The sequence below is a fragment of the Drosophila rhopaloa genome, unplaced genomic scaffold, assembly GCF_018152115.1.
Source record: "Drosophila rhopaloa isolate 14029-0021.01 unplaced genomic scaffold, ASM1815211v1 contig_3, whole genome shotgun sequence".
NCBI classification, from domain to species: Eukaryota; Metazoa; Arthropoda; class Insecta; order Diptera; family Drosophilidae; genus Drosophila; species Drosophila rhopaloa.
In genome coordinates, this window is record NW_025335123.1 from 4903176 (window position 1) to 4928736 (window position 25561).

The 25561-nt window shown below is 40.5% G+C and overlaps 1 protein-coding gene across 1 annotated transcript in view; it reads right to left on the reverse strand.

The window, feature by feature from the left end:
- Window positions 1–24165, reverse strand: part of LOC108053958 (netrin-B) — a 70883-nt gene extending 46718 nt beyond the window's left edge. The window contains exons 1-2 of the mRNA XM_044460989.1: window positions 24055–24165; window positions 21791–23283 (exon numbers count right to left, since the gene is read on the reverse strand). Of these exons, the coding sequence (XP_044316924.1) occupies window positions 21791–23283; window positions 24055–24056 (1495 nt within the window). The 5' untranslated portion in view covers window positions 24057–24165. The remainder of the gene's footprint in view (window positions 1–21790; window positions 23284–24054) is intronic.
- Window positions 24166–25561: the final 1396 nt, after the last annotated feature.

Consider the following 25561-nt stretch of genomic DNA (forward strand, 5'->3'; position numbering starts at 1 on the left):
CTCCTCTCAGACTCTGCCAGAATGTTGTACTATGCCAACACTGGGGGAAATAAATTTAAACAGCAACCAGATCAGTGGATCGCCTTGAAAAGGCAACAAAGTTTACAAAATAAAACAATTGCAATTTGGTCGAATTTTTCGTTTTTTATATATACGCACGTTTGTACGTTGTTAATCTACAAAAAAGTAATTGAAACCAACATTAAGTTTCTATGAATTTAGAAAGCTTTAAATTAAATTTGTTTAACCGTAAAGTTTGAATGTTTATTTTACACTTAACCAATCAATTTAAATTATTCACCGGCAAGGAAAATATTAAGTGGCGCTCACTTTCAATTATGAAATTAGTTTAATGATGTATAATATAATATAATTAATTTTATAAAATGTAATTTAATTGAAATGTGAAGAGGCATATAGATTGATTTTTCCCAAAAAAAAATGATTTTTGTGAAAGTTCAATAAACAATGAACAGTCCAGTCAAAGTATCTGTCATAATACTTTAAATTGAATGCTTTTTATATTTAATTCAAAGATACACTGATATTTTTTCCGAGTGACTTGAGCTGTGGTCTGATCTGATGTGTGCCAGAGATAACACTATTTTCCACATGCGAACACTGAGCGATGCTCCCGAATCCCCCCGCATATTCCGGTACCCTGAATCAAGCCAAGCAGAAAACTTTAGCTACAGCATGCAAAGTGTTTAATGTTTCATAACACAACTGACGAACTGCGACGAGGGGCGGGAATATGTCAAGGTGGCCGGTGGGCGTGGACGGGGGCGGGAGCGGAGTTGGGTGGGCGGGGCACACAGAAGTCAAGCTGAAACTTACGCAGTTGCGGGGTTTTAAGAGGAGGGCCTTGCGGCTAGCAGCAGAACAAATGTCATTGCAATCTCACTTTCAGTTGTCTGTCAGTTTTGCGACTTGCCTCGTTTAGTTTTCAGCCCTGCAAGCCACCATGCATTTATGCCGCATAAGCATATGGTGCTTGCAACCACTGAAACAGGGCATCTTTCCGGATTCCGGAAAAGCAGATCATTATTCGGATACTGCCACACATTTCTTAAAAAAAATTGTTTTTACGTGATTAAATAAAAATAATGATAACATTACTGTATTATGAATAATAATCATTCTTTAAACAATTTTATTATAGCTAGATATCTATTATTTTCCATAAATACAACACGGAAAATATTATATATCACGGCTCTCACTTTTAAAAAAAAGAAATCGTTAAAAAGAAATCTATTTAAACCTGTTTATTATGGCAAACAAATTATTTCTTCGTTTATAGTCTGAAAATTTTAAAGGAGAAATCAAACTATTTCAAAAAGTTTATTTAATAATTAATAATATTTTTAATCCATAATTATGCTACATAATGATTTACGGGATTTCCCACACATTTTTAAGAAAGCTCTACTTCAAAAGCCTTTTTTCCAAATATATTAATTATTATATTATTATAATGATTATTATGTAATTGAGGTTTTAGCTGGGCGAATAACCAAGTTTATGCTTAGCCCAAAACCGCCTTATCAATAAGCTAATATCGTTTCCAAGAAAACCGGCTACAGCCCCATCAATCTGCATCGGCATCAAAATGCCATCGAAATGTGGCTCATGCATATTCATTGACCACCAACACTTGGCACGTTCCACAGTAACAGTGTTCCGGCAAAGGCACCTCCAGAACCACCATAACCACCAGAACCACTGGCCATATCTGCACCACCGGCCATTTCCGCACCACATCCAATGGCACAGACCGCCTTCAATTTTGCTGAGGCACGTAGCGGTGGGTGTTGCTGTAGCAAAATGCGCAACTCAATTGCAATTACGAGAAATGTTAGCTTATAATTTGATTAAACTTTTCAATTACAATATGCAATGAAGTTGCTCACTCGACAGCAGCATCAGGTACGAGGGCGTGCCACCCAAGAGGGCGTGCCAGTGTGTGCTGCTGTGTGTGAGTGTGTGTGTGTGGGAATGGGATGGCAGACTGCCCGGACTGCTAATTCCCACAATTACAATTTGCTGGCAAAGCAATCGGGAGCAAGTCAACTCCCAGACCTCCCAGTCAGCATTGGAGACCGAAGCGAAAACAGGGAAATAAAATAAGTACGGAGGATTAGAGTTCGAGACCGCACCGTTTAACTACCCTTGAACATTGAACAACGTCCAGGTATTGCTGATCGAAAAGTTGGTTTGGTGGCTCAAAAAAATCAATCCATATTTGGCGATAAAACTAGATCAAGAATATTTAGTAACAACAAAAAAAAATGTCATTAAAATTTAACATTTTTGAAGTAACCCATTTATAAATGGGTACAATTTTTTTTTAAAATTAGCTATTACAATTAACGAAATCAATTAAAAGTTGCATCATAGTGCTTTTTATTTTTAATTTTAATCAAATCTTTCAAGTAGTCTCAATTGCAATAATTGAGATTTTCGGAATGTCAAGTGTATGTTCTTTAGAAATTATATTTAAAAGAAATCAATTGGCAAAAATAAGGATCCGAACTAAATATTCCATTGTTTCACAAAGTAGTCAACCTTGAATATCAACATTCTTTGCTGAAAGGGCTACCACTGCGTTAATAAAATGTTTTCTACTGAATTTTCTAAATTCAAAGTGCAAGTTTGCACCACTAAGACTCATTTGGACTTCAAAAATCAGCCAGGTGAAAGGCGTTTAGAAGATATCCGCTTTTCTAAGATTCAATGCCCATCCTGCGGAGGATTGAGTATTTCTTAGTCCAGTGGATGGGCCCTTAGTCTGGGAAAGGGCATTGAAATTAAGTTGCAGGCAGCACCTGCAGCCAGGGATTGGGATTTGGAATCGGGGCTCGGGCTCGGAGGATTGGGGGGCGGGGCTGGACAAGGGGCTTGGCCATGCGCCAGCCCCAGAGTGGAGCATATGCCAAGGCCTAGACTTGCCTCCAGGCTGGCTCTCCTTTTCTTTCTTTCTTTTTATATATACACTTTTTTTGTGCATTTCACCCCGTTTCCCCCCCGCTGTCGCCAGACTGCTGGTTGTCTGCGTGTGGTTCATAATCTTAAATTGCCAGGCAGACCCAAGTTCGGCTGGGTTTGGTTCGGTTTGGTCGGGTGTTCCGCCTGCCTGAGTTGGAACCCTGCCATGTACGTGCTCATGTGTGCAATGCGATAGAATTTTCTTTTTCCCTCATCTTCTCAGCTTTTTTCAGCCGCTGTTGCTGCAGGTTAATCTAAATTAGTAAAATATACACGCAAAGGCAGCATCGGGTTTAACTAACTCAAAGGTAAATAGACAACGTCACCGTCGCGACGTTGCAACGTCAGCAGCAGCAACTCTTCAGTTTGTTTGTTGCTGCTGCTGCTGCTGCTGCTGCTGTTGCTGTTGCTGCTGGGATGTTGCTGCTGCCGCAGTGATGTTGCTGCTGCTCTCCTCCGTCTGCTGCGGTTGTGGATGTAAATGGGGCTGAGACTGAGGCTGGGGCTTGACGTTGCCATCGTCATAGTCATCGTCATCGTCGGCGGCCCATGCTAAAACCAAAGTAAACTTTAAACAAAACTTGGCACAAAGCAGCCTGACGTCGCTGTTGTGACTGTGTTGTTGCTGTTGCTTGTTTCGTTGCGGACTATTGGTTCTGTGGAGATGCGCCGTGGTAAAACCGACAAAAAGCTGTGACTTTGGGAAGTTACATGAGCAACATGAGCCAAGACTTTAAGGTATCGACTTTAGTACACAGATAATTCCATTAGCAGCCTTTAGAAGAATTTAAATTGAAAACTAAACAAATAATTCCATATAGAATGCTTCCCTTAATTTGTTCACTGGATGCATTTATTGCAATTATTTGTAGTTTTTAATGTAATAATTTATAACAATCTATAAAACTTCAAAAAATTTACATTTCTATAAGCACAATTTGCTAAGAATGTAGGACGCAATGCAACAATTAACGTTTAACCAGGCAATATATATTATGTTTATATTGCTATAAAATAAAGTTATTACCAAGAAGAAGCTGTGACATTTGAGCCACTGCACTTTGCATTAATCTTCGTGAAAAGAAGTCACTGTTCCCGGTCACGGCTGCCCCTTCACTTCCGCTCACTGTGACTACAAAGAAGCGAAGGCAATGAGATTCCTTTTCGGTTTTACCTATTTTAAGCCGCTTTGCTTTCACAATCACGTTACAATAACAATCGCGCTGTCAGCTCGTGACTCCTCTTCGAAAATTCGCTCCTTTTTGGGGGGAGATGGCACATACAGACGGCACATCTCTATTCGCCATTCCCAACGAGCATAAGAGGATTTTCATTAAAGCGCATAAAAATATGCCCCCTCCTGTGGCAGTTGCCATTCTTCTTATTCTTCTGATTGTGGGTATCTCCGCATGCCGATACAAAACGACCGAAACAGAAAAATAAAAAAAAATATAAAAAAGATTGTATATGTAAGTAGAATCCCAGGCAGGAGACACTCGACTCGACTCGACTTTCGACCTCAGTTGCAACTTCAGCCGGAAATGCGCAGGCAACAACAACAACGCGCGTGCCCCAACAACAGCTATTGCCTTGGCCTTTGGCCCCCTCACCTGACCCCCCTCCCCCCAACCCAACTCCTTTGCCCTTAGTTGTTTGCCCCAAAAACGCAGCAACCAAAGGTAAACACAGCTTTCATGTCTGCACAGACAAAAAAAAGATCAAATGTGTCTTCGCCTGCGAAATTAATTGTTTCACACAAATTTTCAACTTCAATTTAATAATTTTGATCTATTATATCTTTATTAAGACCTTAAACAAACTTAAATATTTGATTTTGTTTTATACGATTTTTATGAACTTTTGATAATCTGCTTTCTTTGTTCATTTGATTATTTATTAGATTTAATTTAAGACAGTAGGTATTTAGGTAAATAGGTCTTTATACCTATTACCAAATATCTTTTATACCTTTGCTTTTTATTTGGTACATTGTGACAAAATAACTTGGTACGAATGACAAAATACTATGATCATAATAAACAGAAGTCATATAGGCAATTAAAAACTCTGATAAAAAATATATTTAAATTATAGGGGTGTCTGTTAAAGTCATTTAAACAAACACAAAGTGTCCCTCTACTATTCGAGTAATAGGTTGGAAAGTATAGAAATATGCATTTGCCTTTCTAAGCTTCTATGCACGTAATTTAAGATTTAATTAGGTCTCATTACGCATTTAGTTTCACTGTGTACAGATGATGTCGCCCTGGCACTCTTTCATCCTTTTTTTTCCCCGTCTCACTCTGACCAGAGTAATAGATGTCACAGATTAGTAGCAGCTTGTACCGCCCCTGGAGTTGAGTCTGCGGCTCAGCCGTTGTCGCTGTCATTAAAAGTGTAATAAATACAACGCACCGCAGCAACATGCAACTGCAGCAGCAGCAGCAGTCGCGACAGCAGAAGCAGCATCAGCAGCAGCAACATGCCGATGCAAAGTCAAGTACAGCGTACGTTGTAGTATCATTTGCACGTACTTGTCACTCGAGTCGAGCCGTCCTATCCCTTCTCCACTTCCCCCAAATCCCCACCAGAAAACCCTCTTCAGAAGGCTTCTTCTTGGCTACTCCCTGCTGTTGAGTTTGCTGTTGCTGCTGTGATGGGATGTTGCTGTTGCTGTTGCAACTGTGATGGGATGTTGCTGTTGCTTCTGCGATGGGATGTTGCTGTTGCTGCTACGACGTGCTGTTTCTGTTGCTGCTGTGAACTGAGGTTGCTGCTTTGCTATTGCTGTTTCTGTTGCTGCTTTTACTGCAATGTTGCTGCTGTGCCCAGTGGCCAAAGTCTCGACATGGGTGCTGCTGCTGCTGCAGCTGTTTCAGCTACGATTGCCCTTTGGGCTGCATGTCTCTGTTGCAAGGCCTAGACAGCTTGTCAGCATCTCTCCATTCCATTCCACTCCACTCCCCTCGTCTCGTCTCGCAAACAACTCAAACAACACACCCCCGAAGCACTTCTGTTTGACCCACGCATTATGTCCAGTCGGCTGATTTGGCGGAGGGGACAATCATTTGAATAGTCCGCACTTTGCATAAAATTAATATTGAGTCCGGTCCGGTCTTGTCCGGCTTCCTCTTTTCTCCGCCGTGGAATGATGTTTCCGACAGTTCATCGCGAGTGTTTTAACGGCCGCCACATCCGCCGGCGGCCAGATTCTCCCTTACTTTTCTTATTTTTCAATTTTCATTTTGGCTTGTTCGCTCGCATAATTCGCTTTTTTGTCATTTCAAATATTTAATTTTAAAAAATAATTTATTCATTTCCGGCCCCCAGCATGAAATCGCTCCTCGGCTGTTGATGATTTTCTTGGTCCGTTTTGATGTTTGTGTTGCCGCCGATGCCAACCGCAATTTCATTTGCTTTGTTTTGTCCGCGAAAAAAGCAGAAGAAGGCAGAAGGCAGAGCGAGGTGTTGAGGAAATTAAAACCGAACTGTAATGAAAGCGTGGCTATTGATGTCAATCTCACCCCAGGAAACCAAGTCAAACCAAACCAAACCAGAACCAGAAACAGAACCATCATCATCATCGTCATCGTCATCTGCTGTCCACTGAGTGGGAAATGTAAACGAATTTATGCATCGATTGCCATTATGAATTTGAGTAAGGCGATATTGGGTGCCTCGATTCAATAAGCTTTGTGTTTGTGCACAAGGCAAGGCCAAGCTAAAGAATGATAATGATATCATGGTATCACATTTTATAAGCTCCAAAATTAAAAATATTAAGATCCGTCTATTTTTATCTATTTATTGGTGGCAACAAAAGAACAGATTTTCAGAGCTTGTAAATTGACAATTCAGAAAGAAAGAGCTGGATAAAAAACAAAGTTCCCAAAGAGTTAATACGTTTTCTTGTTATTTAAGAACAGTAAAATATGACAACGTAATGTAATTATTACCATAAATATGACTATGATCAAGAAAATATGAATTATGGAACTAGATAGGGCCTTTCTCTGTCTTAAAAATAGTTAAAATTGAACGATTAGATGTTGAATTAAATACAAATTAAACTTAAATCAACAATTTTATTTTTCCACGACACCTATTTTACCGCTTTGTAGGTTGAATAGTTATTAATCGAGCTGGATTTATTGAAACCACATCAATAAAACATAAAAAACAATAAAAGCAATTTGTTTCCTGCGTTTTCGTACTTGTTTAATGCCCAATGAAAGTTAAAACGGCTATTCAATTGTGCCCATAGTTTGGGAAGAAACAGCAGTCGAGTGATTAATGGGCAATATTAAGCGAAAGTTGAGGGAATCATTCGTTAGAATGTTTCGTTTCGCTCGCTTAATGGGTTAAACCGTAAAAATCACTCATACGCCATGTGCGCCGTCCATGGTTATTTTGAAAAATGCATGTACTTAACTGCAGAGAAATCAATCAAACTCATTCGTGCACAGCTTAAAAATGCATTCAATTTAATTATCGCGTATAAATTTCCGACCCCTTCTTTCGATTCCATCCAATCAGCAGCAGCCAACGACTTTTGTGAATTGTGCGGCTTTTTGTGGCATCGAAATCGGTATCGGAATCGGATTGAATAGGCATTCTGTTCAAGCGAGCTCTAATGCGATATTTGAGTGTTTGTGACTTCCAAATGCTGATGAGCCCAACAATGGGCTGCCAAAAATGAACAAATTACGAATTTGTTGAATGCATTATAAATGGGCAAATGTTGCTTCGCCATTTTTCTACACGAGTCTCTCGTTTTATTGCCTAATTATATTGGTTGAATCCATTTCTTTTTCCTATTTAAATGTTTTTAACCAACAAATTTAATTACGAAAATTTATTCCTAGTCACGTTTTTGGCATTGTGGCTTTTTGATTTTCTCCCTTCCCCCGCGTTTTGTGTTGAAAATGTTGACAATTAACGATTTAAATTGCCTATTTGCCGCATCAGCCAAATATGTATATTAGAGTCAAAAAAAAACATTCTAAAAGTTTTTGTTTAAATAAAATGTTTTTAACCCTCACTCGCCTCGATTTCAGTTATGCTAATAATAACTTTATGTTTGTGGTACAAGAACAATAAAAGATCCATGCAGCATTTTAATGAACTCAAAAATGTGTGAGATTTTATTAGTGCATTTTATTGTTTTTTGTCTGAGTGCGTTTATTTGTAAAAGTGGGTGGCTTTCCCCGACTGTGGGTAAGTTTTCTTTTTGTTCAGCTGCCTTTTACGGCCATAAATAATGCGTAATGAACCAGGGACTGGAGTGGAAACTAAATCACTTTGTTAAGCTGTTTCCAAACGTTTTTGCGAATTTTCCATAGCACCCCATATTTATGTTATTACAGAGGGTGATTATGTTTTTAACTAGAAATGTTAATAGTAGTTATGGTATTTTCCAACTAGCGAGTTCCAGAAAATGGCCACTACCCATGATTAGTTATGTGATATTTTATTAAAACAATTGGTTGTTCAATTCAATCACACAGGGTATGACTTTTTTCCATCAACTTTCACAAATCGGCTTTTACACAATTCATGTAAACTGTTGAGCACTTTTGTGTGCATTTGAGTTTTTTTTAATTAGCCTGCATTTTATTGCAGCCTTCCCTGGGCTTACCACCTCATTAGCAACGGGGGCATGGTACCACAACAATACATCATTTAAGCCTTCATTAGTTTATCGGCCACTGGCAACCGTTGGGTCGAAAGTTATTAGCGACAGTTTAAAATTAAATTGGCCTGAAATTTTATTTTCCTTGTTGTATTTTTTACCATCGATGTTGTTGCTGCCGGTGCTGTTGTTTCTCTTGTTAGCATATTCATTTGAAAGTTAATGAACTCGTCAATTAATTTTCCATTGTTTGAGCTGCCGCTGGGCAATGACAAATAATTCAATATTAATATGCCGTAGCTGGGACAGGCTGGAATTTTTGGATGGGGGGGGAATATCGAATGGGGAAAATTTAAATCATACTCAACAGACGAGCTTAAAGAGGGCCTGTGTTTTATTTCCCTAAGACCATTTTTAATTATGATTTATCATCGAAGCGTTATAATTCCAACCGAAAGGTAAACTTTGAAATAAGCTAACATAAATTTGAGTAAAATTATTGATAATAATTTATGACCAGTTTATGGGACAGAATGTCAATAAATATATATTTTTAGGCAATATTACAATAAGCAAAAGTAGTTCTTAATAATATATTAGCAAAAGGCTTGTGATTTCGAATTATTCTGATTTAAAGAAGTTGGGAAGTAACTAAAATAGGGTAAGCCAACATCGAATTAAAGTAAAACATTCACAACTAAAAAAAAGTATTTGAATAATAAATACTGACCCTGAAAACGCGATGAAATGAGAACACACATTCAGGCATCCACAAATCTAAGTGGAGCTCAACCGCAAAGTAATTCCAATGGAACTGCGGATGCATTCCTCATTATTGTAGTCTGGATGGAGGCCTCACCCACACATTCAGATATCTGTGCACACACATGTATATGAGTTTTTTTCCCCACTTTCTGACACTCCAACCCCCCTCACTCCCCCCATTCATGCATCTTTTTCGGTGCATAAAAACCACGCAATTTGCTACACTTTTAACACTTGCACGGCTCAATGAAGTGCAACGAGACGCACTCAACTAACCACCCCCGTCCAAAGAACCACCGACGCCCCTGCAACCGCCTCCCTCCCCCCTCCGCTCCTCTTTTCAAGGACCGAGGAGGACCAGAAGTCAAAGCAAAAGCCCCCAGAGTACGGAAATCGAGAGAAAAAAGCCAGCGAACACAGCGAGGGGCAAAGTGAGACAGAGGCAAGAAATGGAATCTGAAATGCTTTTGCAGGAGAAGGGATTCAAACTAACCGAAGGCCGCATGATTCTGTGGTTGGAACCCACACCCCAACACCACCCCACGCCCCCTCCTGCCACCCCACCATCCATGGTCAGTGTAATCGAATCTCTGCCCCCTCTCTTTTTTCACCGCCCCGCCCCTGCTCTTTTAGATGGCTTTTATTTGCCCGGCTTTTCATTTGGCAGTCAACGGCTACGCTTTCGCGCTTTTCAACGCTAACGACTACGTGCCGCAGTTTTAACTGCCTTTTACCGACCCCTTCTCGAATCCACGCCCCTGCTTTGCGGGTGACCCCCATGCGGTCGTTCACGTGCAATTCAGAAAAACGGCCTCAAATTGCAGCCAAAAAAGCTAGGAAATGGTACAGAAATGGAATCCCAAATAGAAACAGAAGCAAACTAGCTATTCAAACGGCGCCCACAGCCTCGTCTTTTGTCTTAAAAGTCTACAAAACCACTGCGCCTCAACGGGCAGGAAAACTTATAATCTAACCCAAAAAACAAATTCGAATTGGAAGTAATTAACACTTGAAAATGTGGGACTGGTGATGGCCGAAGGGGGAGTCTCGACAGACAGGCAACAAATCGCTGCAACTTATTAACAGCTCGATACCCCCCCCCCCCAAAAAAAAAACCACTGACGCCCCTGCCGCGCACGCATTTCCATTTGGTGGAAAAAAAAAGAAGAAAAAACCATCAAAATGCTGCTTGAAAATTAATTTGTGTGCGTGTGTCGGGACTCCCCGATGGGTCACCTCACACCCGATCGAATTATGGGTCTGGAGGTGCTACGACCGTACAAGTTTTCCTCCACCAAGCTAACATAAATATGTGTTTTTTTCAGTTTCCGCACTTTAGCTTCTTGAGTGGATTCGGTTAGTTGAAACTTTATGAGGCTGCAAGGTAAGTGCCAAGAGAATATCACCTTTCATGCTGACGTTCGTATTCATGATTACAAAAACTCAACTACTTGCTATAAAAAAAATGTACAGTATTTTATTTGTTTAGGTATCAGTTATCAATAGGCAAAAACTCAAAATGACTTAAGTGTAATTCATTTTCATTGAAAGCTTAAGACCTGGACATTTTGGCAAAAAAAAAAAACAGGAACAGAATATAAATATAATATAATCACAATATAAACAATCTGAAATAGAGTACAGCTTTTTTAATACTGAGCATTAAAAAGCAAAACGTATATATAAGTATAATCAGTTCACTTAGGATCGAGTTAATATTTTCCTAATAAAAAATGTATTAAACATAATATACTACGGCCTTTCCACTATCATTCCCATTCAACATTTAGCTTACGACCCACTCTAACTTGTGTCATTTTCAAGTGGGGCATTTAAAAGTTCGGTACACATTTTTGGCTTGTAATGGCCCCCTGACTATTGTATCCCCTTCCCCTGGCCACAGCACCCATCCCGCCCAGCACCATCTAATTTTCTTCATTAACACACACTCCGAGGGGCGCACACATGGCGAACCCAGGCACGACAAAATGCTTTAATAGTTTTTCCGTGCCTTTAATTTATGTGAGTTTTCAAGGTAGCTAACGAGGTGAGGTTGCGGGGGGGAGGGGGTGGGATGTTTGCGGTGAAAATGGGGGCCAAGGAGGCGGAGATTGTAAACGAGCCTGCGACAACGCCATTCGATTTGTCAACCCCCTCTTCCCATCCCAAAGCCCCCGCCCTTTTCTACCCCGAATTCATTTAGATTGCTATGAAAATTGCTTTTAAATTAAGTTCTGTGTGGCTGCAACGGCGGCTTCTGGGAAATAAAACCGACAACTAACTAACCAAACATTATTTCTGTTTGGTTCCTTTTCGCACACAGGGAGAAAAAATCGCGTGACTAAGTCAATTAAAGCATAATTATGTTACAGCTTTATTTTTCGATTTCATTAGATTCTTGACTTCGCTAAAAACAAGTTCTGATTTAAGATAAACTAAGTATTATAATAAAAGTACCAAACCAATTTATAAAATAAGTTAATACTATTCCTATAACACTCCATATAAAATACTAAAAATGTATTATAAGCATTTACATCTTATAGGGTGCATACATTTTTTTAAAAGCTTAAAATTCCCAAGTTCATATTTGCGTTTTTCCAAGTGCATATAATCGGAGTTGTTTGTTGGTTGTTTCAACATTGTTCTTGTTGTTTTTGCATCGGCTGCGGCGTAAAACAAAGCATATGGCAATTAAAATACCGCCGGACGGCGGCTTTTCACAGGTGGCCACAGGTGGGCATCAGGGGCATTTTCCTAGTGTTTTCCGAGTGCTGCAAAACCGCAGCTGAAACAAGTGAAGATGGTCGAAGGGAGTGCAGCCCGAGAAATTGCATTTTCATTGAGTCAATTGGGCAAGTGAGCAACTGAGATATTGAGCGGCTGCAACCGAACAGCCCGCAAATGCCACAAGGAAATGGGGAAAAGCGTCGGAAAAGTGTCGGAAAAGCAGAGCCAACATCGCAGCATAAGTCAACACTAATTGCAATTTGCAGCTAAACACGGACGGGCTTTGATAAAAACGGGTGGTAAATGGAGGCATGTATCTATGGGATTCATCACATAAATAAAAGAAGATAGCAAAGAAGAAAAGCACAAACAGAAACGAAACTTTAGATATTTTCAATCTGAAAGAGTGCAAGGATTTTTTTTATTTTCCCCCAGTGAATGCAATGTGCAAATAAGTATTTTGTCACTAAATGAATAAATTTATAAATGAGAAGAGAAAACATAGACAACCAATTTAATTAAATTTACGTTTTAGTACCAAACTATTAAATGATATTTAAATAATATTAAAAGATTTGATTTTAATCAATCGTATTAATAAGATAGGAATTCATACTTTTAATATTTTTTTTTATTTTAAATTTTATGGGCTTTTTATCTTACGAAAGCTCAAAAATGTTTTCATGTTGGTATTCTGTATATACTTTTGACTTGCAATAAAAGATTGTGGGTATATTTTTGTTCAGTACATTGCCTTTGTGAGGGTGAAAAATCGACAAGTTGGCAAATTTAATTTACACAGCTCAATGCAAATGAAAAGAGTTGACACACAAGGAATTCAAAGCAAAGGAAGCTAAAGTTGTGAATGGAGCTCGCGAATAATTAGTGAATAATAAGTGGCAGTGCGAACTGCAAACTCAATGAACTTGAGTGCAGAAAAATTATAAAGGCAATACTTTTGATTGAAAGGGGATGAGTAATGAAATGTTTTCGTGTTTGCGTTCACGGTCATGTCATTAGATGAATAAAAACAGCGACAGAAACTAACTTTGGAGTATTAATGCGTGAATCATGGCCTTAACTTGTATTATTAACTTATTTAAACGCCAGAATCTAGAGAGTGCTACAACTGAATTATCTTAAAAATTGAATTCTCCAACTCTGGCACACAAATGCACTTCATCATGTCGTCGTCGTTCCATGTTTCCAAGTAGGAAAATCCCGAAAAGTGAAAACAAAACCAAAGCACAGTAAAAACAATGCAGGAAAAACAAGGAAACGAGAATATACAACTTCTGGGCTGTTTTGGGTTTTTGGACCAGGATATCGAGGCAGCTGGAGCATCGGAAAACCAAAAGCCGAAGGACGACTACAACCAGGACCAAGCCCAGGACCAGAGGGTAAACAATACGAAAGCAAACAAAACGAAAGGAAAAGAAAACAAAGCACATACAGCCAACACAAAAAACGAAGTAAATTTCTCTTTTCAAAGTGAAAAGCGAACAAATTAATTGAAATATGCTTCTGTCGCTGGCAACAGGAGCAAATAAGTGGGAGGGCCAAACTGATTTTGTGCCATTAGTAATTACAAAAGTATCAAGAAATGTATTTATTCAATATACATGCATAATAGGCTGTTAAAATTAGTTGGTTACTTTTATGCACAGATGTAATACATTTTATAATCGAAACCTATATTTTATATATTCAATTAAAATCCGAATTAAGCCAGTCTTAAGTTTCACTTAAATTGTTCCCTAATCCATTTGATTAATTGAACTTTGTGACTGCCCAACAGTTATAATCCCTTTATTCGCATTTAGTCAATGCTGCAATCGCCTGGCAACCACCGTCTGCATATGCAAATATATGAAATGCCACTTCAATCGAGCTATAAATTAGCAACTTGTCCGTCCAAAGAGTATTTCTTTGCCTTTTCTGCGGTCACAGCAGCAACATCGTCAGGAGCAACTGCCAGTTGTTTGATATAATAAATTACAATTTAAATTTTATAACGAAAACTAATTGGAGCAACATCAGCCACAGCCAGCGATGGGATGACGACAGACCCGAAAGCTCTTTGAAGTGCTGTGGCTGTGGCCCAAAGCAGCGGATGATGGTCGATAGGATAGGAATTTCGGTCTCTTAGCCACAGCTGCAACAGCTGCTGGATCTGACCAAAAAAAAGAGAAAAAAACGTAATAATAAAAGAGTCATAAAAACATGACTTGATGCGGTCAATCACATCCACTTCCACTTCCATATGGGAACCAAACAGCGAATCGCGTGGGCGGTGGGCTTTATGTTATAACTTAAGCCGCTTGCGGTCCACGACCACCGAAAAAACAGTCACTTATTATCTCAAAAGGCGGCGGAACACTGAGGTAAATCAAATCTGGTTTCCAGATTCTACAAACAACTTGCCATTTCAGATTTATCTACTTTTGGTATGGTTTGCTTCGATCTGATATAGTACGTTAAAAATGTGTTCTATATAACTTGCTTTTGAGATTTATCAATGTTTTGTGAACGGTTCTTAATTTGACACTAATTTAGATGGCCCTCAAAAAGGGTGTATAATAATAATATATAATAATAACTCATAACTAGTCTTCATTTAAATTGTTATTTAAAACCAGACAGAGACGGCTTTCGTCACAATTTACTTTGAATTATTGGAAAATAAAAAGAAAGTAAATTATTAAATATTACAGTATCATTTTACGAAAGCCAAGAAGTAAGCTAGAATTATTTAAAAGGGTTAGTATTAATTGTTTATTTCAAAATAAACTTTAAAATGTAAAATAAGTGCATGATCTGCTTTGTTAATGAACCCAAAAATGTATTATTCGAATATTTGCTACTATATACAATCAAAAGAAATATAACTATTAGGCCATTAAAGAGTAAACTAATTTTATAAAACCAAAGGATTTATTTATTATATATTTGACGGTAGAATGTATTATTCGAATATATCAATAGGCTCCCATCTTAAGGTTTAATTAACATAAAAATAATACCGAAATACTAAATTACTATTAAGAGCCCTTTTTTCCTCAGTGGCAGTCCTACTTTTCGAAAAGACGCCGAAAAAAGAATCCAAAAGTTGAACGTAAGACAAGAAGCTATAGTAGGTGGAAGGAGGCTGTTAAGGGGGCGTGGCAACTACCGACGCGCTACGCTACTGTTGTTGTTGCCTGGCGCCAAATGCTAGCGCAAATTAAAAAGTAATTGCTTGAGAAAAAGTCAGAAACAGAAAATATGCAACAAACAGCAGCAGCAGCCGAAGAACAGAATGCGGCGTTGATGGCTTCCAGGGGAAATCGAGTGGATGTGGATGTGGGATGGGGGATGGGGGATAGGGGATGTTGGATGGGATTCCGAGGTGGCTCACAGTTTGTGTAGTTGAAAGGTTTCAAGTTGCCAGCAAAAAGCCAAAAAGTCATCAACTTATCGTTGTTTTTCGGTTAAGAGCGGGACAAGGGCAAGGGCGAAACGATCCAGCGTGGTGTTTCAAGACAATAGAATGCAATAGAAGCTGGTTTTGAGGAGGGTTTTCCGACGCGGCAGCAGCAGAAGCAATCTTGCAACGCTCCACGGCAGAGAAATGCTCGGGGGAGCAATTAAATAGAAGTAAAAGTGATGAATCAAACACTGGCACTGTGCGAGAAGGAATTAGAGTGCTGGCGAAGCCATTAGTCGGATATGGTTGGACAGTTGGAGGCTGGCTGGAACTGCAAGGATCTGCGGGCATCGGTTTTCCCCGGGGAAAATCGAGTACAGTCGCCTTCGCCTAGCCGGGAAATTACGCTCTTTGCGTCAGCAGTTTTTCCTGCAATTTCGATGAGCTAGGCCAGTCTTAAAATGCTTCTGCCAAATGCTGATTTATATTATCTTTAGAATAAGCTAGCGGGGTTTCTCTCCAAGCTTTCTTTTGTAAAACCTTCTATTGGCAATTACGAAAAATATTGAGTCAAATCGAACCAGCCGTTCTTCATTTTGATAGGTATGAAATAAATGTGAATAACATCATTTAATATATACAACATCAAACATGGCATGCAATCAAAATATACCATTAAACATTGTCCATATGTAAATGAAAAATAATAAATAAATAGTGAAAGAAAGGAAGTTGACTTCAGCAAGCCAAAGTTTATATATTTTTTATACAACAACATTATGGAATAAGAGTCAGATCATAAATTCAAATAATAACAGGCTGATCAAAGACGAAAAGGCAAAAGTTTAAAAATCCTGCACTAAATTAAGATGTGTCGAATTACTTTGCATGCCATGCTAGTTTTTGCCTTCGATTTGCACACATTTCCTTTTGAGCATTCCACTAGAAGAATATTCCTTTACAAAATTTCCCTCATAGTGTCATTCATTAAATGAAATGCTGAAAAGCATTTGAGGACCACAGGGCCACATTTTAAAATGGCAAACAAAGAGTGTAATTCAGCCTTATTAGGATTCCCAGTGCGCATTTCTTGAATTCCGGGCATTCAGCAGAACAAATCACTTCCATAACCCGTTGCCCGTTGCTGCATGCAAATTAAGTACAGTCTCCGAGTTGTGCCACTACACAAAGGACACTCATTATGCCTTTCCATGCTTTCCCCCACTCCTGCTCCATGCCAAGTATTTTTTCCCCGCGAGTCCTTTTAAATAACAAACATTTTTTTGCCACCACATACTTTAAGGCATCCTGCAGCCAAAAAAGAAACAGGAATCGGGGGGCAAAAAGCAACTCCAAACTAAAGCAAAGCAATTGCAACAAGAGCAATTCAAGCGAAATGGAAGCTGCCAGCATTTTATCACATTGACACGCCCACACATGGGGGGCGGGGGAGTGTTGGAGGGCGTGGCAGAGAGCCACAGTGTTGCGGTTATGCAATAAAATGTTGCATTTTGCTAACCGCCTGGACTCGAATGGCCCGAATCCTCGATGTTGCATTTGTGCAACAACTTAACTGCCAACCGCAAGGTAACTCTTACTATTACTGCTACTGTTTCTGCAACTGTTCCTACTGCACTGTGCGAAATAATGGTGATACTTGGTTTTAGTTGAAAATATATATTTTACCTACATTAAAGTCAAAACGAACTCTGGGTAATCCAGCATTGAAATCTAGTGAAATTGAAGGCTACCCCTTAAAAAATGCTCTTTTCATTTGAAATTGCTCTGAATTATTTAAGAAAATGGAAAAAGAATTTAGTCTAGTTACTTTAGGTAAGAACTGAGCAGAACAAACATTTTTCGATAGGAACTTAAGATTTTCACTTAATCCATATTAAATAAGACAAATGGATTTGTTCTCATTTTCAATACTGTACTTTATATTCTCAAGTAATAAAAACAATCTTATTGAATTGGAAGAACAATAGATAGTTGTACAAATACATCAACTAATTTTAAGAATGTTTTAAAATGATTTATTTATTAAAATACAAACATAACACTTTTTGCCACCTGGATTGATTATTTGAAAATCAATCTAGGTGGCAAAAATTGCAGTCAATGTTTTTCTTTTGAGTGCACCAATGCTCCTGCAACTTAAGCTGGGCAATTTGTTGCAAGTCAGTTGTGGGTTCCGGGGATTTCGTAGCTCCGTTTACACCTCTCCCCGGACGGCACGTTAAATGCGCACAGCTGCCGGGATTACCAGGAGGAATTTGCAAATGTAAACGCAGCGAATTAGTCGCGCCCGGAACACTGCGAACAGCCCTCGGAAAAGGCGCAGGGCCACCCTCGCCAGCAGGACTGCGAAGGACTCACCCCCGAGGGGGAATAGTAAACATATGAAAATCACACACAAATAAATGTAATAAACAAAGCGGCATCTCAATGAGGGAGAACGTCCAGTCCGGTTCAGTTCAGTTCAGTTCAGTTTGGTTCAATGAAATGGGCAGGGGACAAACATCGGTGAGGCACATGCCCCTTGGCTTGTTGCCTTGTTCCCTGCGATTGCAGCCTGCCAAAAAATTAACAGATGTCTCGCATTAGATGCGCCTCACTCGACCCCAGAGACTCGCGAGCGGGGAGCGGGGAGCCAATGAGGCGATTTGACCCACAGTGGGTCAAACACAGCCCGTTTATGGATACAAAGTATTCAGGTTAATTTCGGATATAATTTGTTCATTTCGGGAATTCGAGAAATATACTTAACTGACTGGCACTGTGCCTAATACTAATAATAAAATATATCCAAGTAAATTACTCTTCACCAGTCTACATATCTTTGTGAATATTACTTATGTTTCAGATATAGTTTATCTCTATATATCATGTATGTTAATTTGTAATAAGTTGTGCAATATGCTTCCGCAACTTAATTAGAAAAGCAAAATGGGGTTAAAAAGATTTTTTTTTTAACTATAGTTGTCAACTCTTTTTGAAACCACTGTGCAATGCTTCTATCACGGGAGGACCAGGAAAATGGGAGCAATTTTTAGGCAAACGGAATCGAAACAAATCGCCAGCGAATAAAGCAATTCGGAATGAGGAATTGTGGGTGGACAAAGTGGAGTGGTGGCAAAACCGCGAGATAAGCCACACGGCACCAGGTAGCAAAGGCAAAATGTTTCGAGTTCCTTTTGCAATATTTACGCTTTCCGCTTAAATCTTTTTTTAGTTGCCCGATTTAATTCCCTTGGAAAACGGTACTTTGAGTTTACCTCATGCATGTATTTCCAGATGAATTTGTACCTTATTACTTAATTATTGGTCAAATGAGAACTACTATGTGATAATATATATATATATATGTGTATATGAATTAAATATGTTTATATTTTTAAAATCCATCCACACTTAAAAGACATCTTTTCGAACTATACACCTTCCACAATATTTGATCAAGCTACTTAAATAAAATTCGAAGGAATCAAGTAAGTGAAATTCAGGGATTCGGTGTTCAAAAAAAACAGCGTTCTTGTTTAATTGTTTTCTCGCTGTTTGTTGCCGTATCGTTTGGGATTGTAAATCTTTTTTGTAGCCGACTGATTCTCCAGTAGCCAAGTGGTCAGCTGGAGATTGCAAGTGCTGGAGAGGAACGGAGCTAGACAGATGGGAATGGAAATGGGACAGGACAGGACAGAACAAGGCAGGGACAGCCGGCGGCTGGAATTTTGCCCAGACATAAATATTTTTTATCACTTTCCGAGCGCTCCATCTTTCCCATCCTTGTCCCCCCGCTCGCTGTTTATTTCGTTGCATTTGTAATGAAGTCCGGACTCGGGATTCCGGCGGAGACTAATTCAAATTTAAGCCATAGAAAATTAATTTTTCGCCTTCCCCAAAAACGTTTCGCGGGGGGTTGATGGGTGGAAAAGCTGATGGAAACGCACGGAAGTAGACGAACAACTTTCGGCTTATTCGGTTTAGTTTAGCTTCAAGGTCGATTAAGGGCCGCTGGCCCTGGGTTAAAGAGTTTAGGGAAATTCTGGCCAGGATCTGGGGCTCTTTGTTTACGGAGATTTACCGACTTTACCCAGATATCCCAGACAAGGGCACCCGAACATGAATAAAATTTAAATATTTTACCGACTCATGATGATTAGTTTCCTTCTATTTAATTAGGTATATTACCAAAAGTTCTTCGAAAATGTTAATGGCTTGCTTAGTAGCCTCTTTTATATGGCAAAACATGAACTGTAGTCTGGAGTATAGTTACTAGTAGATTGCTAATACCCGGTAATTTTTTCTTTTTTCTCTGTTTTGAACTAATCCTTTTTGTTTCCTCTCGTTGGCCATTTCCATCGGCAATTGTCATGGGATTTTCTTTTTGCCATAAGCCATAAATTAGTGCCGAGCGACGTTCCGTTAAGTCTTTAAGCTGACCTTCGACCCCCACTGACCATCAACTCTCCACCTCCACCCATGAATTGGGTTGGGCTGCTCCCCCTCTTGGTGGCTTTTGATTAATTCTGGATGAGGACGACAACGTTGACGTCGTCAATGGTCTACAAAAAGTTAATCGTTAGTAATTTATGGCTCTCTGTGGAGGCGGATAGGGGGCGTGGCCGCAAAAGGTGAGGCGCTCCAAGGTAGTGTGTGAATGGAGAATGGAACAGGATGATGACGAGGATGGTCGATGGCATAAATGGCCCTCCATTCCCTCCCCCGTTGACTTTGATGGCAGAAACATGCAGATGAAAATGCAGATATGTACTGGGTCATATTCTCGGTGCAGACAATCGTCTCGAGCCGAGGCATTCAACTGCGCCATTCCAAGTCTCGAATAAAACACCAAAAATGCAAAGAGTAGAATGCGGATGGCAATTCGAAGCGATGGCATCGATGGCGATTGCCAGTGCGAATCTAAAGTACTCAATGCGAGCGGGCTGAAGTGACGACAGGATGAGGGAGGGCACAATCTCACAATCACACAATGCTTGCAATTGAAAACGCCACTTGAATTGCAGTACCTAACCCTCCCCCCCAATCCCCTCCTCAACTTTTCCGCCGTCCCATAAATGCACTCAATTGCACTGTCGTCCAGTGTGAGTGACCATGAAAAGACCTCAGCTCTTGACCGAGGGCAGCTCCAAAGATCAATGGCAGTGGAGCAGGGTCGTCGAAAGGAAGAGGGGCTTCACGATTCGGGTTCAATGAAAGAATAGTTGCTACTGACGCCACACTCGCTTTATCATGAATTCACTTAAGGTACAAAGTAGATACATACGTGCCACATTTATAAAAGAAGACCTTAATCTAATTTGATTTTTCTCCTGAATGGGGCCAACGCTAAAAGCATTCTGATTAGTACACGAGTACGATATTTTAGCTTTTGTATATTCAAAAAGAAGCATTGTTGCGTACAATACTGACTATTTAAAAATGAATTTAACAAGAATAATGCAATTTTCTCGGATTTTTGAAATAATTCGATTTGAGACACATTGTCTTCTTTTTCTTTCTAATTTCTTAATTTTTAACGGAACTAAACATTAAATTTCAGATTACACTATCTTTTATATTTTTCTCCAGCTGAAACCGATTTCAATTTTAGCTATAAATTGTAAGATAGATAAGGCGTATTCGATAATTTGAGGTTTTTCGGTTCCCTGTAAACTGCTCTTCAGATCCCAAATTTTACCCTGACTATTGGTTCATTCATTGCTTTATGGCATTTAAGTAGGAAAAATGATTTTATGCTTCATACCACAAACACTACTTTGGTATTTATAACTTATCAGGAGGCATTACTAATTACAGTTAGATAAGTAACACTGGTTTTGTTTTCTTGTTTTAAATGACATAACATGAGCATAGCTTGTGGTTTTAAAAGCAGTTCTTTGACATTTTGGTGTGTTCCTCAATAAGGTAAATATATGTACATTTATATTTTATATATATATATTATTTTTATTTTATTATTATATTTATATTTATTATATTTAGTTTTATAAACTGAGATACCTTCAAAAAAAAATCAAAATGTTAGACTTTAAATAAAATCCTTAAAACAGGACCAAGTATTTCAGAGTTCCCATAATGAGGAAACTAGAGGGGAGCAAACTATTAACTATAATGGATTTTGTAAGGAGATTTCCCAAAGATGGAAATTAAATTGTATAAACCAGACCAACATTGAATCGTATTTGCAGGACTTCCTCTGGCTATTAAAACTAAGAAAGGGTATCGGATTGGGGAAAGGTACTCACTCTTGCACTCGTTGGCATCGTTGTCGGTGGCCCTGCCCCACGGGCGGTCGAAGTAGAAGGGCTTGCAGCGTTCGCACTCGGGTCCGGCGGTATTGTGCTTGCAGGCGCAGGTCATGGTCAGTTTGGCGCTCATCTGCGAGGAGCTGCGTCCGAAGTGGGCCGCCAGCGAGGGGGCGGCGGGCGTGTCCTCGTCTTGGCCATCCTGATCCGGCTCAGAGAGTCCCGATGCGGATCCCGATCCCGATCCCGAGCTAATGGTGGCCACACACTCGGAGGCATGGCCGTTGCACTTGCAACGCCCGCCGACGGCAAAGTCCGAGACGGCATAGTGCTGGGAAACGGGCAGGGTGGCGGGGGCGGCGGGGGCCACTGTGGTGGGGGGCGTGGTCTTGCCCGGGGGCATGACCTTCGGCGGTGGCGTGGTGGCCGCCAACTTGCCCTGGTAGTGCTTCTCGTAGACACTGCCCTTGTGCTTGCCCTGCCGCTTCACAACGGACTCCCCATCACTGGCGTAGTCCAGGTGCAGATGATCGTCGTCCAGCTCCAGATGCTTCTTGGGCTCCTCGTACTCATCGTAGCCGCCATCGGCGCTGTCGTTGTCCTGCAGATTGTAGTCATACTCGTCCTGCTCCCCATCCAGCTCCAGTTCCGCCTCATCGTCCTCGTCCGCCTCCCGACTGCCGCCCATCTCGTCACTGAACGCATTCGCATTCTTCACCTTCAGCAGCTGCGGCGGCAGTTCCAGGCGATGGAACACCACCCGGATGTCCGTGGCCGTCACCCAGTCCTGCAGGACCAGCGAGGAGTCAAGGTCGTTGGCCGACGGCCGTCCCTCCAGCGTGTTGAACGCGAACCGCTGGGCCGCTCCGCCCGTGTCGTGCTGCGAGTTGATGCAGCGTGCCTCCTGCTCGTTGAACTTGGAGATCTTGGCCCGGTCCGGTCGCCCGTAGAACTTCTGGCACTGCGAGCTGTAGAACTGGAAGGGCTGCCAGGTCTGGCCGAAGTCCGAGCTCTTGAAGATGGCCAGCGAGTCGGGGCGCGGCGATTTGGGGCAGAAGGAGAGCGATATGTAGGTCAGCTCGTACTTCTTGCCCAGCGAGAGGGTCAAAGTGACGTTGTCCGGCGGCGCGGTGTCCGGATCGTGGGGCACATTCACCGCCCCCGAGCGCCAGCAGGTCACATTGCTCGGATTATTCAGATCGGTGAGGGCCGCCGGCCCGTACCGCTGCTGTTCGCACGGCCGGCACTCGCCGGCGTTCCCATCGCGCAGCAGCTCGCAGTACCGCTCCGGCTGTTGGGCGCCACAGACGCTAGACGCCTGCACCGGATTCCCGTAGGCGGCGTTTACAAAGCTCGGCAGGCACTTGCGCGGCTTGCCCTCGAAGTAGCAGGGATCGTTGGCCGAGATGCCGGCGGCGACGGCCGAGGATCCGATGGCCAGTGCCAGGATGAGGGGCAGGAGCAGGCCCATCGCTGTCCCTGTCGCTCTGACCCTGGATCGAAGAAGGTAGAACTATATAGTCGAGGCTGGCGACTATCGGCACCCGGTAAGCTTCTCATATTCCCCATTCACATTTACTAATCTGGCAGACATAGGAAAGATCTCTGGAGACACATGCACTATATATGAGAAACTACTAAAACATTTTAGGAACAACTGCATCTAATAATGACCCCGAAAAATTATAAAATACCACATCACATTCTTGTGGAATTAAATCACCTCACTCCAAATTATTTAAACTCCACTGATTACGTTCTAAAACTCAATTCACTCCACATTATTTAAAATTATTTATTAAGGCTACAGTTTTAAATGAAAAAATTTCTAAGCTCAAAAAATTAACAAGACCGTTGTAAAAATATCTAAAAAGAGTTCATGAAAATATTCTCATGTGAGTGTTAATGTAAATAAAAAATCATATATTTTTTTAACCGCTTTTCACTTGTTCTTTCACTTCTGTTTTCGTGCCCTATTGAATTTTTTTAAAGTCTGTTTTTCCTAACAAGAAAATAAATCGTGCTATGAAAATAATTATATAGTCAATAAAGCCTTAAAGATAGAGCATGTTTCTTCAGTTGCGGACAAAATAAATAAAATATATTTTAAATGGACTTGATCTTCCTGAAACATTTTCACATTTCTTCATAACAACTACATATATGTCGGTTAAATCGGTAATTAAATGATTTCTATAGTTTTGGGTTTCAATTATAAATGGGGAATATTCGAAGCTTATGGGATCACAGCGGCGCTTACGTACATTGGCTCGAATGCGAAATACCTCTTGCTCCTCGAGTCCCACTATCTCAATCTCCTTTTGATTCACTGTTTTTATGATCTGTTTCTATAGCTCTGTCTTCTTCACACACTCGCGAGGATCGGGACGCGGAGTCGGGGTCACCAAACAAACAAACAACAAAAACAAGACGCGGCGACGGCACTCGCGGCGTCACTGAGTCTGCCACAGCATGCAACAGCTGCCAAAATCTCAGTTTCTCCGATTTCGATTTCAGTTCCGATTCCGATGCCCACACTCTCTTTTGTCTCAGTGACTTCTCCACCAATTCTCCAAGCCGATTCGATTCTCCGGGCTGCGTTGCCACTCGGTCAACGGCCAGCGTGGTTCTGTTCGCCGCGGCGACGTCCTCGCGCCAGTTTGCCCCCAAAAAGGTCCTGTTATTGAGTTCTGTTGAGTCTCGTCTCGTTTCGACTCGATTCGACTCGTTTCGTTTCGATTCGTCTCGTTTCGTTTCGTTCCGTTTCTCTCGTCCTGGCGCACTACACGATATATTCACCTCCTTGTCGGCGGAGGCTGTCGTCCCACTCCTCCCACTCGCACTACCACTCGAAAAAAAAAGAACCGACGCACACTTCGGCTGAATTTCGTACCGCTTCGGGATCAAACGCAATCTCGAAATCGAAATCGAATTTGCTTCGGTATCGCTCGCTTGCGCCGCTCTACGTTGTTCACCTGGCAAACGCTCGGTCGAAACTGTTGTTGCTCGCAAGCAAAACACCAAAACGCCGAGAGAGCGCGATTTTGATTCTGTGCGGATGCGGATGCTGCTTGGCAACATTTGTTTCGCTTGCAACATTTGCTGCATCTGTCCGCGTTAATTCACTTTTGGTGCTTAAAAATATATCAGGCTTACCGGAAAAAAATATTTGAAAATAAATACTGTACTAAATAAGATCAGACCTACACAGGGAAAAATAAAAATTTGTATGTGCAACAGGGGCTATACAATTTATTAAATTACTTTACCTTCTTAGAATATTTTGACACTCTTCTTGTTCTAATATGTTTTATTTTATAATAAATTGCTATTGACCTATATCAAATATATTTTACAAAAAATGACTATATATTTTTACAGATTTTTGTATAGTTTCAGTTACTGGGTCCATTTATTTGGTTGCTTACATATTTATTTAAGTATTTGTTTGATTTAAAGTTAAATTAAAATTACCTGTTTCAAGAATGAAGCTAACGAAACAAATCTCTAGTTTACAATACATTTTGTAATGTCTTTTAACTTTATCTGCAATTAAAAAATATAATTCGGCATGCCAAACTATGGAATTATAATAATTATATGTTTAACATTTAATTTTTTTGACTTCAGAATTAAAATTCACATATCAAATCCAGAGCTAATGTTGCCGGATGTTTTAGCATTGGCACTCCCAGCAACATATGTTGCTGGCTCTCTTCTATGAGCAACTCATGTTGCCATCGATGTTCGAAGTGTAGGAACGATGTTGAT